General features: G+C 46.6%; 1 protein-coding gene across 1 annotated transcript in view; it reads right to left on the bottom strand.

Moving 5' to 3' along the window:
- The window catches only part of LOC310789532 (acetyl-coenzyme A synthetase 2-like, mitochondrial), an 81,380-nt gene that overhangs the window by 34,477 nt on the left and 31,903 nt on the right, over nucleotides 1-15,000 (bottom strand). Inside the window, exons 5-7 of the mRNA XM_083651168.1 lie at nucleotides 11,129-11,304; nucleotides 9,418-9,570; nucleotides 3,661-3,808 (exon numbers count right to left, since the gene is read on the bottom strand). Of these exons, the coding sequence (XP_083507294.1) occupies nucleotides 3,661-3,808; nucleotides 9,418-9,570; nucleotides 11,129-11,304 (477 nt within the window). The remainder of the gene's footprint in view (nucleotides 1-3,660; nucleotides 3,809-9,417; nucleotides 9,571-11,128; nucleotides 11,305-15,000) is intronic.

Raw genomic sequence — 15,000 nt, 5'->3', positions numbered from 1 at the left:
GAATTGAGAGCGAGTTCTGCCTGAGATTGTGTGCTTTACAAAAATCGCCTTTTCTCCTGTTTTTCTTCTCAGAGAGACCTTTTGGGTGAAAACAGGGTGTATATAAATGGCTATAAGTAGAGTACAAAACATGCTAAAAGCTCACTTTTTTTTCCTGGTGAACCCAGAGACGTACATCTTCATTTTGAGGTATTGCAAATCACTTTGGTGCTAATAGATAATTTACTGTGGGTCTTGAAAGATGACCAACAATTATGAAAATCTTTGGCCTGTGCTAAATATTGGCAGTCCTAAACTGGCCATGAATGAGTTAATATGGGATCGCCTGTGTGCAGGCGATCCCAGGTGAACGTATCTAGGCTACTTGAGAGCACAAAAATTAATATATAAAAACATATTCCAAAGTGGTAAGTAGGGCTTAATTTAAATGTAGCCTGCAACAAGTGCAAGGCTTTACAGTAGCCCTTGATTAATTCAACAGGAGCCTTTTTTTTTTCCTTTTTTCTTTTTCTGAATGATCAAATGGATCCTGCCAGTCGCGAAACACTCTTTCTCTCCTCAAAGCCCCCCTTACAATTCGTTCTCCTTCCTCGATGGGAAACTCGTCCAGAAAGGGGTTGGCCATTTTTCCAAACTGCTGATTCGATTGGTTCGTAGGCGGTGCCTTTTAAGGTCTAATCTTATCCTTGCAACTTAACCTGCTGCGGACCAGGTTAAGTGTGAAGCATAAGTTGCTATGGAAATATATGTCGGTAAGAAGTTAACTAGCTTCGTAGCATGGCCAAACCAGGGTTAAACCTGAAGTTACCTCGCTAAACCACTAATCGAGCTTCGTGGTACAGGGCTCTGGTCGATAGCAGGTTAAGTTGCAAGGATAAGATTAAATCTTAAAAGGCACCGCTCACGAACCAATGAGCTTCCTGGAAAAGGAGAGAAGAGTCGACCGCCAAGACCCATTTAATCATATACGTCTCCAAAGTGCACCGTGTGCGCAACGGAGATGCTGGACATCGGTGGCAAAATCAAGCAAGCTGAATAATTTACGCATTGAGACAATCAGCATTTTTTGCCAGCCCTCCTTTCTGTGATTATTATGTGCAGCAGTGTTGCCTTTGGTTTTTATTACATCTTTGAATTCTTCATATTTCCTTAAGATTATGGTTTGTTCCTCCAGCGTGAAGTATTCATTTTTATTTGCTCCCAAGCACGTTTGACCCTGCCAATTGCAGCTGAACGCTGCGTGGAGGAATATCACTAAATCACCTGCGTAAAAAGGAACCATAAACGTCTCCAAAGCGCACTAAGGTGCGCTGTGTGCAACGGAGCTGCTATTTTTATAGGCAATTTTTTTTATTCAATTAAAACTACGCCTGCACCGTGTTGATTCAGACAGAGCCTATATTTCTAAAATATTATCTAAAATCTAAAATATTTCTTAAATCTATGATCTAAATAGGCCTACGGATTTTGGAAATTTAGATTGAGTTTACACTCCTACTCGCAAAAAACACATGCAGGTTTTATTGAGTAGACCTATATTAATCTGCTGTATAGGCACTAGACAGAAACAGCAGCAGAAAACAAATGACTGATGTGAATAAAAGCGGTAACTTTAGACAGTCCTTCAGTAACAGACTCATACCCAAGCAGACTTTGATTGTGATATGCAGTAAAGGTCTGTTAATTTGCCACTTTGATGTGGCTTTCAATGAATGAGGAAATAAGCGTCTCTGATGCTGTAAAATCAGAGGTGTCCATATTGCATTGTGATTGGCTAGTTGTTACAAACCACGCCTATTTCGTGGGGATGAGCTCCTGTTCACGAGCATTTTCAGGTGCACGCGCTCTCAACTTGATTAGAAAAACCTGGATCCACTTAACAAGTTGAGAACTAGATTCGTGGTATGACTTGGCTAGAATCTAGCTAGATGGCAATAATCTGGTTAAGCCAAACCAGATCAAGGGAAAGATCCTGGATCTGCTTATCCTACATTCATGGTATGGGCCTCAGGTCTTACCTGGGTTGAGGTAAACAGAGTTTAGTTTGGGTTTTACCTGGGTCAGGGTAAACAGGGAGTTTAGTTGGGGTCTTACCCTGGGTCAGGGTAAACAGGGACTTTAGTTGGGGTCTTACCTGGGTCAGGGTAAACAGGGAGTTTAGTTGGGGTCTTACCTGGGTCAGGGTAAACAGGGAGTTTAGTTCGGGTCTTACCTGGGTCAGGGTAAACAGGGGGTTTAGTTCAGGTCTTACCTGGGTCAGGGTAAACAGGGACTTTAGTTTGGGTCTTACCTGGGTCAGGGTAAACAGGGACTTTAGTTGGGGTCTTACCTGGGTCAGGGTAAACAGGGACTTTAGTTGGGGTCTTACCTGGGTCGGGGTAAACAGGGAGTTTAGTTCGGGTCTTACCTGGGTCAGGGTAAACAGGGGGTTTAGTTGGGGTCTTACCTGGGTCGGGGTAAACAGGGAGTTTAGTACGGGTCTTACCTGGGTCAGGGTAAACAGGGACTTTAGTTGGGGTCTTACCTGGGTCAGGGTAAACAGGGACTTTAGTTGGGGTCTTACCTGGGTCAGGGTAAACAGGGAGTTTAGTTCGGGTCTTACCCTGGGTCAGGGTAAACAGGGACTTTAGTTTGGGTCTTACCTGGGTCAGGGTAAACAGGGACTTTAGTTGGGGTCTTACCTGGGTCAGGGTAAACAGGGACTTTAGTTGGGGTCTTACCTGGGTCGGGGTAAACAGGGAGTTTAGTTCGGGTCTTACCTGGGTCAGGGTAAACAGGGAATTTAGTTTGGGTCTTACCTGGGTCAGGGTAAACAGGGAGTTTAGTTCGGGTCTTACCTGGGTCAGGGTAAACAGGGAGTTTATTTCGGGTCTCACCTGGGTCAGGGTAAACAGGGACTTTAGTTCGGGTCTTACCTGGGTCAGGGTAAACAGGGAGTTTAGTTTGGGTGTTACCTGGGTCAGGGTAAACGGGGACTTTAGTTCGGGTCTTACCTGGGTCAGGGTAAACAAGGACTTTAGTACGGGTCTTACCTGGGTCAGGGTAAACAGGGACTTTAGTACGGGTCTTGCCTGGGTCGGGGTAAACGGGGACTTTAGTACGGGTCTTACCTGGGTCGGGGTAAACAGGGACTTTAGTACGGGTCTTACCTGGGTCAGGGTAAACAGGGAGTTTAGTTTGGGTCTTACCTGGGTCAGGGTAAACAGGGACTTTAGTACGGGTCTTACCTGGGTCAAGGTAAACGGGGACTTTAGTTGGGGTCTTACCTGGGTCAGGGTAAACAGGGACTTTAGTACGGGTCTTACCTGGGTCGGGGTAAACAGGGACTTACTGGTCTTACCTGGGTCAGGGTAAACAGGGAGTTTAGTTTGGGTCTTACCTGGGTCAGGGTAAACAGGGAGTTTAGTACGGGTCTTACCTGGGTCAGGGTAAACGGGGACTTTAGTTCGGGTCTTACCTGGGTCAGGGTAAACAGGGACTTTAGTACGGGTCTTACCTGGGTCAGGGTAAACAGGGACTTAGGGACTTTAGTACGGGTCTTACCTGGGTCAGGGTAAACAGGGACTTTAGTACGGGTCTTACCTGGGTCAGGGTAAACAGGGACTTTAGTACGGGTCTTACCTGGGTCAGGGTAAACAGGGACTTTAGTACGGGTCTTACCTGGGTCGGGGTAAACCGGTGTGCTCTCAAACAGAACGCTGGTGGCTCCATTACACAGCGGCCCGTAGACGACGTAGCTGTGCCCTGTTATCCAGCCGATGTCCGCAACACAGCCGAACACATCGCCGTCCCGGTAATCAAACACAAACTGCAATGACAGCAACACACCACAATCGTCCTCTATCTCACACCACTAGTGTTCATTTCTAGTGTTTCCCCACAGTAAAGGGACAGTTCACCCCGAAGTAAAAATGAAATGCATCATTTTGGTGTGAGTTGGCGAGTTTTGGAGATATCGGCCAGAGATGTCTGCCTTCTCTCCAATACAATGGAACTGGAACTGAGCTGAACTACACCCACTAGCTGATGCCGTTAACTAGGTGCTGCTCCTGCTGCTGCTAGCTAACGGGTGTAGTTCGGTCAAAAGCAAATAGTTCCTACATAAAACTGCTCAGAACAAGGTCTGTGGATTATCGAGTAACCGGGTCATGATTTCTAGAAAGAGACATTATTGTTGAGTTTTTTTTTTGGGGTACTTTGAGCACCACAAGCCCAGTGCCATCCAGTTCCATTGTATTGGAGAGAAGGCAGACATCACTACTGCCGATATCTCCCAGACTCAGCAACTCACACTAAAACAATCTATTGATAAATAGTACTATGTAAGCGGAAAAATATGTATTTGGGATTTTGGCTGAACTGTCCCTTTAAGACTAGGAGAACTGAAGGCAGCCACAATAAATCAACTAATTGACACAAACTCATTCATTAGTAAACTGCTCATTAATCAGGAACATTTCTCATCACCATGATGCTCTGTGGGACCCCACAGAAACCAGGCTTGTTTTTCACCAAAACAACATGGCTGCCCATCTCGACCTCAGCTGCCAGGCAACACCACTTCTCAGTATAGTCTCTCTCTCTTCTCTCTCTCTCTCTCTCTGTGTCTCTCCCTCTCTCTCTGGCATATTGAGCCAACATGCCTTGTGTATTTGACATAATGCAGCTTTTGTTCTGTTGTTTCAGAACAAACACACACACACACACACACACACACACACAAGTCAAGTCAAGTCAAGTCAAATTTTATTTATATAGCACCTTTCATACACAAAGGCAATTCAAGGTGCTTTACAAAAAAATAATCGAAAAAACAAGCAGCAAAGCAATGCACATATAAAAAACACATAAAAAAACACAGCCGACAGTTTTAGTTAAAATATATACTCAAATTAACAAACATGAAACATTATTTCTGTTTTAAATAAGTTACAAGGCACTCTTCAGTATTATTATTACATGTACAGTCCATTTGTTGGAAATGTACAGGAATTTTTTTTTTTAAATTACAGGCCGAGAGAGGCAGTAGTTTAGTAGCAGTTAAAAGCAAGAGTAAACACACACACACACACACACACACACACACACACACACACACACACAGTTAATAACAAGTTAACAAATGTCAAAATGTGTCTCCAGCTGGTGAGCAGTCATGGCGGCCAGAGGGAGCAGAAGTGGGTCCTACTATTTTGGTGTGTGCATGTCTCTCTCTCTCTCTCTCTCTCTCTCTCGCTCTCTCTCTCTCTCTCTCTCTGTTTAACGTTGGAGAGGCTAGCCTGGTAAACCATCCGGTCATGTGAACTCACATTTAACTCCATCCCCGTCAAAGTTTCCAAGGAAAACTCACCAGTCACCGCCAGGGTTTTGGATCATTTTCACTAATCTTCCAAGAGCCAAGATTTTGTTATATGACTATGCACACACTGAAGGTCCCAAAAGAAAGAAGATAGCTTGAATGTAGGTAGTGTTCACTGGAAACTGTACCAAACAATGACCACCAACATTGTTGCGTGACATTAATAAACTATCTTGTATCTTGTATCTTGTCTGGGACTCATGTCTGACGGCTGAAATTTACATGGTGTGAGGGCTCAAAAACCAGATTACTAATCTAGCTGACAGGAGAAGTGACTTGTGTACATTTACCAGCGTCTGGTGAAAACAATCCTTCAGCTTTTGGCTCGTTTCCACCACATATAACAGCACAGTACGGCTCTACTCTTACTTGGTCTTACTCGTCTCGACCTGATATAGACTTTGCTTCCACCGCAAGTTTACTCGCCTCCGACCACACATTACATTACATTACATTACGTCATTTGGCAGACGCTTTTATCCAAAGCGACTTACAATAACACATTTTTGTCAGCAATAGAGCAATCAACTATGCAACACAGTCAATGACAACTACAACATCTGAAGGAATAGTGGTAAAGTTAAGTTGTTTTTTTTAGAGAGAAAGAAGTTAGTTCAAGAAGGGCCCAGATGGAGCATGAAAAGGTGTGTCTTTAGTCTTTTCCGAAAGATCGGCAGTGATTCAGCAGTCCTGACTGAAGGTGGAAGCTCATTCCACCATTGAGGTGCCAGGGACGAGAAGAGTCGCGATCGGGATGAGCGACTTTTTAGCCTCCGTAGCGTAGGAGGGGCGAGGCGTCCTGCACTAGTGGAGGAGCGAAGGGAGCGGTGAGAGGTTTGGAACCTGACCATAGATTGCAGCTACAGAGGAGCTGTCTGGTGTACTGCCCTGTAGGCCAGTACCAGTGTCTTGAATTTGATGCGTGCCGAGATGGGAAGCCAGTGAAGGTCCCGGTCGCCACACCTGGTCGTCATAGCGACCACATATCTGCCCTCCGCCCATATCCCAAGTAAGCTATAACGTATAACGTTCAAATTAAATCCATACAGAGAACTTTTAAACTGATTATGAAATAATGGTGCCTCTATATGACCTACATAGGCAAATGTCACAATCTGCCAGGAGAATGGATATCAATTTGTTGTTATTTACATGCATGCGCTGCGCGGGGGACGGGGGTTACGCTACGGGGAGAAGGGAAGCCACTACCCCGGCGGTCACTCACCAGGCAAGACCGCGGCTTCGCTAAAGCCAAACCCAAACCCAAACCCTCCGGCCTAGCGGAGCCGACGTAGCACACAACTACAAGGGCTTCCCGAGGAGCTGACTTTTTCTCTCTCAAAACAATTGAAAACCACCGTCATGTAAAAGCTGAGCAAGGAGATCGATTTTATTTCACCAGAGCCGAAGGCAGCAACACAAAAGACTGATGGAAATAACAGAAGAGAAGGTAAGCCCCACTAAACTGGTATCCAGCATTGACAGTAGATACAGTAAACACGATTCTGCCTGACCAATCAGTCGTCTGCAGTGTTTTCACGTCACGGTATGGTGCCGGGTCCACAGCGCTGGAACCTCAACAAAGCAGCGACCAAAACTAGCACGACTCAACCCCGACTCGGAAAGAGTTGAGTGAGTTCACGGATCCGTATGGTTTTAAGCTGGTTTAACCTGGTTTAACCTGGCTTTTTTCCATAGAAAGGCAGTGAGGGTTTCAAATTAACCGCCATTTTGTTTCAAATTTACATTGAGATTGCAGGTTTGCACAGATGTAAAATGGCACGTTTTAGAAACCTTTATTTCAAATGGACCTTGATATTGTACATATCTCTATCTAACCCGAACCCTACATATCTCTATCTAACCCTAACCCTACATATCTCTATCTAACCCTAACCCTACATATCTCTATCTAACCCTAACCCTACATATCTCTATCTAACCCTAACCCTACATATAGGGATGTTCGATATTGGCTTTTTTACCGATATCCGATATCCGATAATGTCCAACTCTTAATTTCCGATACCGATATCAACCGATATCAACCGATACCGATATAAGCGGGCTTTTTTTCCACCAAAATTTCACGTAACAAGTTACATAATGTAGCTTAATGTAGCTGAAGAGTTTATATAATATGCATGTTGTGTTAAAGTTGTAAGTGTTAGAGAAGCGAGCTTGTGACCAGAAGGTCGTCGGTTCAATCCCCGGGACCGGCAGGATACATCTGGGTGGGGAAAGTGAAAAGGCAGCGCTTGCCCCTCCCTCATTACCACCACTGAGGTGCCCTTGAGCAAGGCCCTTAACCCCAACCGCTCCAGTGGAGCTGCTCAGTGGCCAACAGATCAGACTGTGGTTGTACTGGTCAGCTTCCAGGTATGAATGTGTGTGTGAATGTGAACAGGGCACTCCTGAAAAAGAGAGCATTGCTCTCAGTGAGACTCCCCCTGTATTTAAAAAATAAATAAAAAAAATATCGGCATGAAAACCGATACCGATATTTTCCGATATCGATTTTTTTATGCTAATATCGGCCGATAATATCGGTAGGCGGATAATATCGGACATCCCTACCTACATATCTCTATCTAACCCTAACCCTACATATCTCTATCTAACCCTAACCCTACATATCTCTGGTTTGCAGACACATCAATGCCTATGTTTTATTCTGGCGATTGGGCTGAATTGACAGTTTTGGTAGCAGAAGTGGCCACTGGGTGGCGTACCAGGCTGCTCCACAGGGTGGCGTACCAGGCTGCTCCACAGGGTGGCGTACCAGGCTGCTCCACATAGGAACAGGAACAGGCTGTTACTGTTCACACTGTGATGTAGCACGGCTGCTGTTCTATTCCTCATTAAAACACAGGCGTGACTCTAATGACCCAGGACACAGGCCTGCTATGCTGTCTAACACTGTGACCCTAATGACCCGGGACACAGACCTGCTATGCTGTTTAACACTGTGACTCTAATGACCCGGGACACAGGCCTGCTATGCTGTCTAACACTGTGACCCTAATGACCCGGGACACAGACCTGCTATGCTGTCTAACACTGTGACTCTAATGACCCGGGACACAGGCCTGCTATGCTGTCTAACACTGTGACCCTAATGACCCGGGACACAGGCCTGCTATGCTGTCTAACACTGTGACTCTAATGACCCAGGACACAGGCCTGCTATGCTGTCTAACACTGTGACCCTAATGACCCAGGACACAGACCTGTTATGCTGTCTAACACTGTGACTCTAATGACCCAGGACACAGGCCTGCTATGCTGTCTAACACTGTGACCCTAATGACCCAGGACACAGGCCTGCTATGCTGTTTAACACTGTGACTCTAATGACCCGGGACACAGACATTACATTACGTTACATTACATTACGTCATTTGGCAGACGCTTTTATCCAAAGCGATCACATTTTTGTCAGCAATAGCGCAATCAACTATGCAACACAGTCTATGACAACTACAACTTTTGAAGGAACAGTGGTACAAGTTTAGTTTAGGTTAGTATTTTTTTTTTTTTGTTTGTTTTTTTAAGAGAGAAAGAAGTTAGTTCAAGAAGGGCCCAGATGGAGCCTGAAAAGGTGAGTCTTTAGTCTTTTCCGAAAGATCGGCAGTGATTCGGCCGTCCTGACCGAAGGTCGAAGCTCGTTCCACCATTGAGGTGCCAGGGACGAGAAGAGTCGCGAACAGGATGAGCGACTCCACAGACCTGCTATGCTGTCTAACACTGTGACTCTAATGACCCAGGACACATGCCTGCTATGCTGTCTAACACTGTGACTCTAATGACCCAGGACACATGCCTGCTATGCTGTCTAACACTGTGACCCTAATGACCCAGGACACATGCCTGTTATGCTGATCCTCCTCCACAGTCCCATCGTGTGTATGTGTGCATGTGGCGTGTGTGTGTGTGTGTGTGTGTGTGTGTATGTGTGCATGTGGCGTGTGTGTGTGTGTGTGTGTGTGTGTGTGTGTGTGTGTGTGTGTGTGTGTGTGTGTGTGTGTGTGTGTGTGTGTGTGTGTGTGTGTGTGTACCTGGTGTGTTAGTGCAGCATACAGTAGATACCCAGCCTGTGTGTGGACCAGGCCTTTGGGCTTTCCCGTGCTGCCGGAGGTGTAGAGCAGGAAGAGCAGGTCCTCACTGTCCAGAGGCTCAGGAGGACAGACTGGAGACTGCCGGGACATCGCCTGAGGAGACAGAGACACTGTTACTAACAAGTACTACCAATAACAACAACAACAACAACAACAACAACAACAACAGCATCACATCAGCATCACGGTGGAGAGCCAATTAAATAATGAGGGAGGATTAGGTGGAAGGAAGGCCTGTGTGGGAATTTAGCCAGAGCGCTGAGGTCACACCCCACAGGGCACCGTGTTTACACCCCACCAGGGCACCGGGGTTACACCCCCCCAGGGCACCGTGTTTACACCCCACCAGGGCACCGGGGTTACACCCTCCCAGGGCACCAGTTACACCCCCCCAGGGCACCGGGGTTACACCCCGCCCAGGGCACCAGTTACACCCCCCCAGGGCACCGGGGTTACACCCCCCCAGAGCACCGGGGTTACACCCCCCCAGGGCACCAGTTACACCCCCCAGGGCACCGGGGTTACACCCCCCAGAGCACCGGGATTACACCCCCCCAGAGCACCGGGGTTACACCCCCCCAGGGCACCGGGGTTACAACCCCCCAGAGCACCGGGGTTACACCCCGCCCAGGGCACCAGTTACACCCCCCCAGGGCACCGGGGTTACACCCCCCCAGAGCACCGGGGTTACACCCCCCCAGGGCACCAGTTACACCCCACCAGGGCACCAGTTACACCCCCCAGAGCACCGGGGTTACACCCCCCAGAGCACCGGGATTACACCCCCCCAGAGCACCGGGGTTACACCCCCCAGGGCACCGGGGTTACACCCCCCCAGGGCACCGGGGTTACACCCCCCCAGAGCTGATGCTGGAGTTGAAGTGGGCGGTGTTTAGGGCTCAAAACTGACTACTATAGACCATCATACTGTAAAGGGATATCCAATCATAGACAAGACTGAGATGTTACTCGCTCATGCGCTGTGTCATTCGGCATTTGCAAGCCCAGCCCAGTGACTGTCACTCGCTCTCTTGGGCTCTAAAAGCTCCTAATTTTATATACTTGGCGACATTCAATTTAGTTTAAATTTAACTGGGTGGTTAATAACAAATTTTCCTCGAGTGACAAACTCAAAGCATAATTATGTTTGGGTTCCAGGGACTTTAATTTAGTCTTAGTCTTAGTCCTGCGTCAAAATTTTGTCCTCAGTGTCAAATGTCCTTGTTATTTTTCTCATATTTTCTCATCAACCTCATCCTGTTTTTATTTAGTCAAGTTTTTGTCGACTAAATTAACACTGATCTGTAGGAGGGTGCTCACTCACAGGACAGAGTTCCTGTCTCTGCCCTGGGGCATTGGGGAGATTATTCATGAGACCAGAGGGAAGAGCACCTCCTACTGGTCCTCCAACACCACTTCCAGCACCAGATGGTCTCCCATCCAAGGAGTATCCTAGGTCAGACCTGCTTAGCTTCCCCAGCAAGCCAGGGATGTAACCCTGGAGCCACGGTACAGGCTGCTATTACTTAATAACACCATGGTACTTTTCTGTTCGAGCGTCATGTCATTTCACGGCCATATTCACTGACCACACATCTCTAATCAATAATTACAAACCAATATATTGATAACTGAGAGAAGACCTCCTCACCTCCTCCAGTGGGACGTCCAGTCTGCCCATAGCGGTGGGGTTGCTGGTGCGCTGGGACACGAACACATGCTGGACGGAGGGACAGCTCTTCACCGCCGCGTCCACCGTGGGTTTGAGCTCCATAAGCCGCCCGCCCCGCACAGCCTGGTTACACGTCAGCACCACTTTACACTGAGCTACAGAGGCACAGACACACAGCCTGGTTACACGTCAGCACCACTTTACACTGAGCTACAGAGGCACAGACACACAGCCTGGTTACACGTCAGCACCACTTTACACTGAGCTACAGAGGCACAGACACACAGCCTGGTTACACGTCAGCACCACTTTACACTGAGCTACAGAGGCACAGACACACAGCCTGGTTACACGTCAGCACCACTTTACACTGAGCTACAGAGGCACAGACACATATAGTCACGCAAATGTAATTATACAGTTGCAGTAATTCCCGCCTTTGCTGAGTATTTTCAGCACCTCTTCCACACCTCCTCATTGCCTCCTCATTACCTCTTCGGTACGGCACTGAGCTGTCAATAAAGGCATTCAACCACTAGGGGGCGCACAGAGTCCATAATGTGTATGCACGCTGCACTGTATAGGCAGCTTAGCCCCCTTGGCTTTGAGGACTGTGTTGTCACTTTGCTCCAGTGGGTAAGCTCTTGGGTTTCCCTATGAAGACGCGGAAGTAATCCTGAAAGCTGTAGTTCCTTGAATGGCCACTGATGGAAGTTGGAAACTCTCATTACTGTTTTGCTTGCCTTTTCGACACAAAACGGCCCCTGTGAAAAGGGTCTATTGTGCGACATGAGAGATGCAGTCAATTGAGTGGTTTCATACAAAACTAAACATTACGTTTCAGTTTCAGGACAAACTGCGACTTTCTTGACATGCATAGTTATCTTTTAAATTGACAAAATTTACATGTGGACCTGGGCACGATTTCGCAATTATTTTCGTCAAATGAACACGCCCTTAAATTTTATATTGACAAAATGTACATGTCATTTTTTTCATCAAATGAGCACATCCTAAAAATCGTATTTGGGAATTTTAAACGTTCAAACGAACATGAGCTAAAAAAAAACGTTCACAATTCCTGTTACGGTCGTTGTTTTAGGCACCTAAAACAACTTGGTTAAGGCAGAGACATTGCACTATAGAGACGACTCAACCTCAATCTGTGTCACATGGGTTTCGCCACTGCCACGCTTTCTTAGGAGACTAGCAGCAGCAAACCTCACGTCAGACTCTTCCCAAGATCATCACAGTCCATCTCACCCGGGACATGAGCTGTTCCAACTCCTCCCCTCTGGTAGGCGCTACAGAGCACTGACTGTACGCCAAAACTACCACACTCCCACAGGCCATCACTCTGATCAACACTTAAAATCTTACACTTGAACAATTTTGCAAACACTGGAATTACTTCACTCTGATCACTTTGAACACCTTGTGAACTTGAACACTCAATGTGCAGTAACGTATAGCACCTACCCCTGTGTAGATAACCCCCCTCCCCCGTACGCACACCACACACACACAAAAATTGCGATATGTTTACTGTGAGACACACACACACACACACACACACACACGCACACACACACAATTTGAAATATGTGCAATATCTGACTCAAAGCCTCATTCACATTGAACAGTAAATAACTGTACAATACCTCATACCTAGTCTTGCTTGCCAGACTCTCTCCCTACAACGGGAGAGAGTCTGGCTGTACTGGTTGGCACTCTGGTATAGAAGGGGGAAACGGCTCTGTTTACCTTTACAACCAAACACCAAAAGTACCAAACAGGCACATTCCAGATCCAATCGTTTTCAGTGTGTAGCAACGAGCTAGCGTTGTTGATGATGTTTCACTGCGGCACAGGCATTTGAGATCGACAGATTCGTCATGGAGGGAGTGGAAAGGAAACCCATATATGGTCTCAGCCAGTCAGTCAGAGCGGGTCGGAGCCAATGGCTGAGCTTATAGCAGCAGCCTGTTTCCATGCATGTATATATATATACGGTATACTGTATATTACAGATCCTTTCCAAAAAATTTGAATATCATGGAAATACCATGGATGACCGTGGGCTTCAGCGGATTGTCAAGCAAAGACGATTACAAAATTTGGCAGAGATTCAGAGGGAGTGGACTGAGGCTGGAGTCAGTCATAACTGAGAAGTAACTGCTGATTTTCTTCACACTAAATACTTTCTTGAAATACTGTATTTTTTTCCTGGAGCTGTAGGCCAAAATGATGAGTAGTAAATAGAAAAAGGGAGCTTCTTGAGAATCTTGATGCTTATAGAAGAATTTAATAAAGAAGTAATGTACAGGTATAACTTAATCAGTTAATACAAGGTACATCTTCAGAGAAGGACAAGGGCACAAGAGACGCAACGCGTTTCAACCTCTGGTCTTCGTCAGGCTGTAGGGCAGAAAAAGTTGGTTGCCGCACCTGTATAAGAGCAATACGTGGCACAAGGTGAGCTGACGTGGCATACGGAAGTGATACTGTGACGTGTGAGGTACGTCAAAAAACAGAAGTCTAAGATAGAGAGAGGAATCCAGACATAGAAATAGCACACTGGGCTGTACAAACTGCATAGGCAACAAGTCATACCGCATTGGTCTGTACATACAATATAGACTATTAGCAAAAACACATAGGCTATACATACTGTATATACATTCAAATATAGGTTTCAGTATACATGCTACAGCATGCGCTGGGATGCGTCATCAGTGATGTTGACTGGGGTCGTGGGGTGTTTCGGGTCTGACAACATCATACACCCTCGCCCAGTAGACCCAGCCGAGGCCGATTACGACCCCGACCCGCGTCCCAGAAGCAGCCGCTCACGGATCAGCCTTCCTACTCTGTCTGCAACGTTGCCCGCGGAAGGGTTGATCACGCCCAATCCGCTGCAGTAGAGTTTAGTGCTACACCGCAGTATTGAGAGACCTTCGGTGCATGGAGGTCTAAGGCCCTGTGGGGTGATTCCAGGCCGGGCACCTCCTTCGTCTCACCAGAACCTCCTGCGGAAAAAGGCAATCCTACCATGCCGTACCATGGGCAGGGAGGATGTCTCAAGGAGGCCTGTGCGCTGCACGTCATTCACCACGTCATATAGTTATTCACATTTTTCGAAAGGATCAGTATATATATATATATATATATACCAGTATATATATGTACATACATAATATGTATGTACATATATATATAGATATATATATATATATATATATAAGTGCGCACACACACGCACGCACGCACACACGCACGCACGCACGCACGCACGCACACACACACACACACACACACACACACACACACACACACACACACACACACATACATTAGGGTTGGACAATGGACCCAACCCTATCAAATAACATAATCATGATCCAATAGGCATCCAGGAATTGAGCGAAACTAAGTGGGAAGGGGGGACCCGTATTTATCCAAGCTTTGTCTGAGGGGAGACCCCAGACTATGAAAGCCTGTCCACTAGATGACATATGACCATATCTCTGCTGCCGCACATAACTGTTCTGAGGTTTCTCTCTCTCTCTCTCTCTCTCTCTCTCTCTCTCTCTCTCTCTCAGTGGAAGTTTCCAGTGTGAGTTCCACGACCTTTGAACCAAGCTGTGAAAACAGGTCATAAACCTGAGAAAATCCACAGACTTTGGAGATGAAACGAGCATTCCTTTCTTGGTTCCTGGAAAACGGTCATAAAGCTGGACTTGACAGAGCGGAGGACTTGCTGACCCCTCAAGGAATCCCATTCAAGTCTGCTGGTGAAAACTCTTTGTTTTTAAGAGACGGAGCTGAAGGATTAAGCTCAGGTATTACTG

The sequence above is a fragment of the Poromitra crassiceps genome (genome assembly GCF_964638095.1).
Source record: "Poromitra crassiceps genome assembly, chromosome: 14".
Classification (NCBI taxonomy): domain Eukaryota; kingdom Metazoa; phylum Chordata; class Actinopteri; order Beryciformes; family Melamphaidae; genus Poromitra; species Poromitra crassiceps.
Note: the sequence above shows the minus strand (reverse complement) of the source record. Positions and strands in the feature narration are given on the sequence as shown.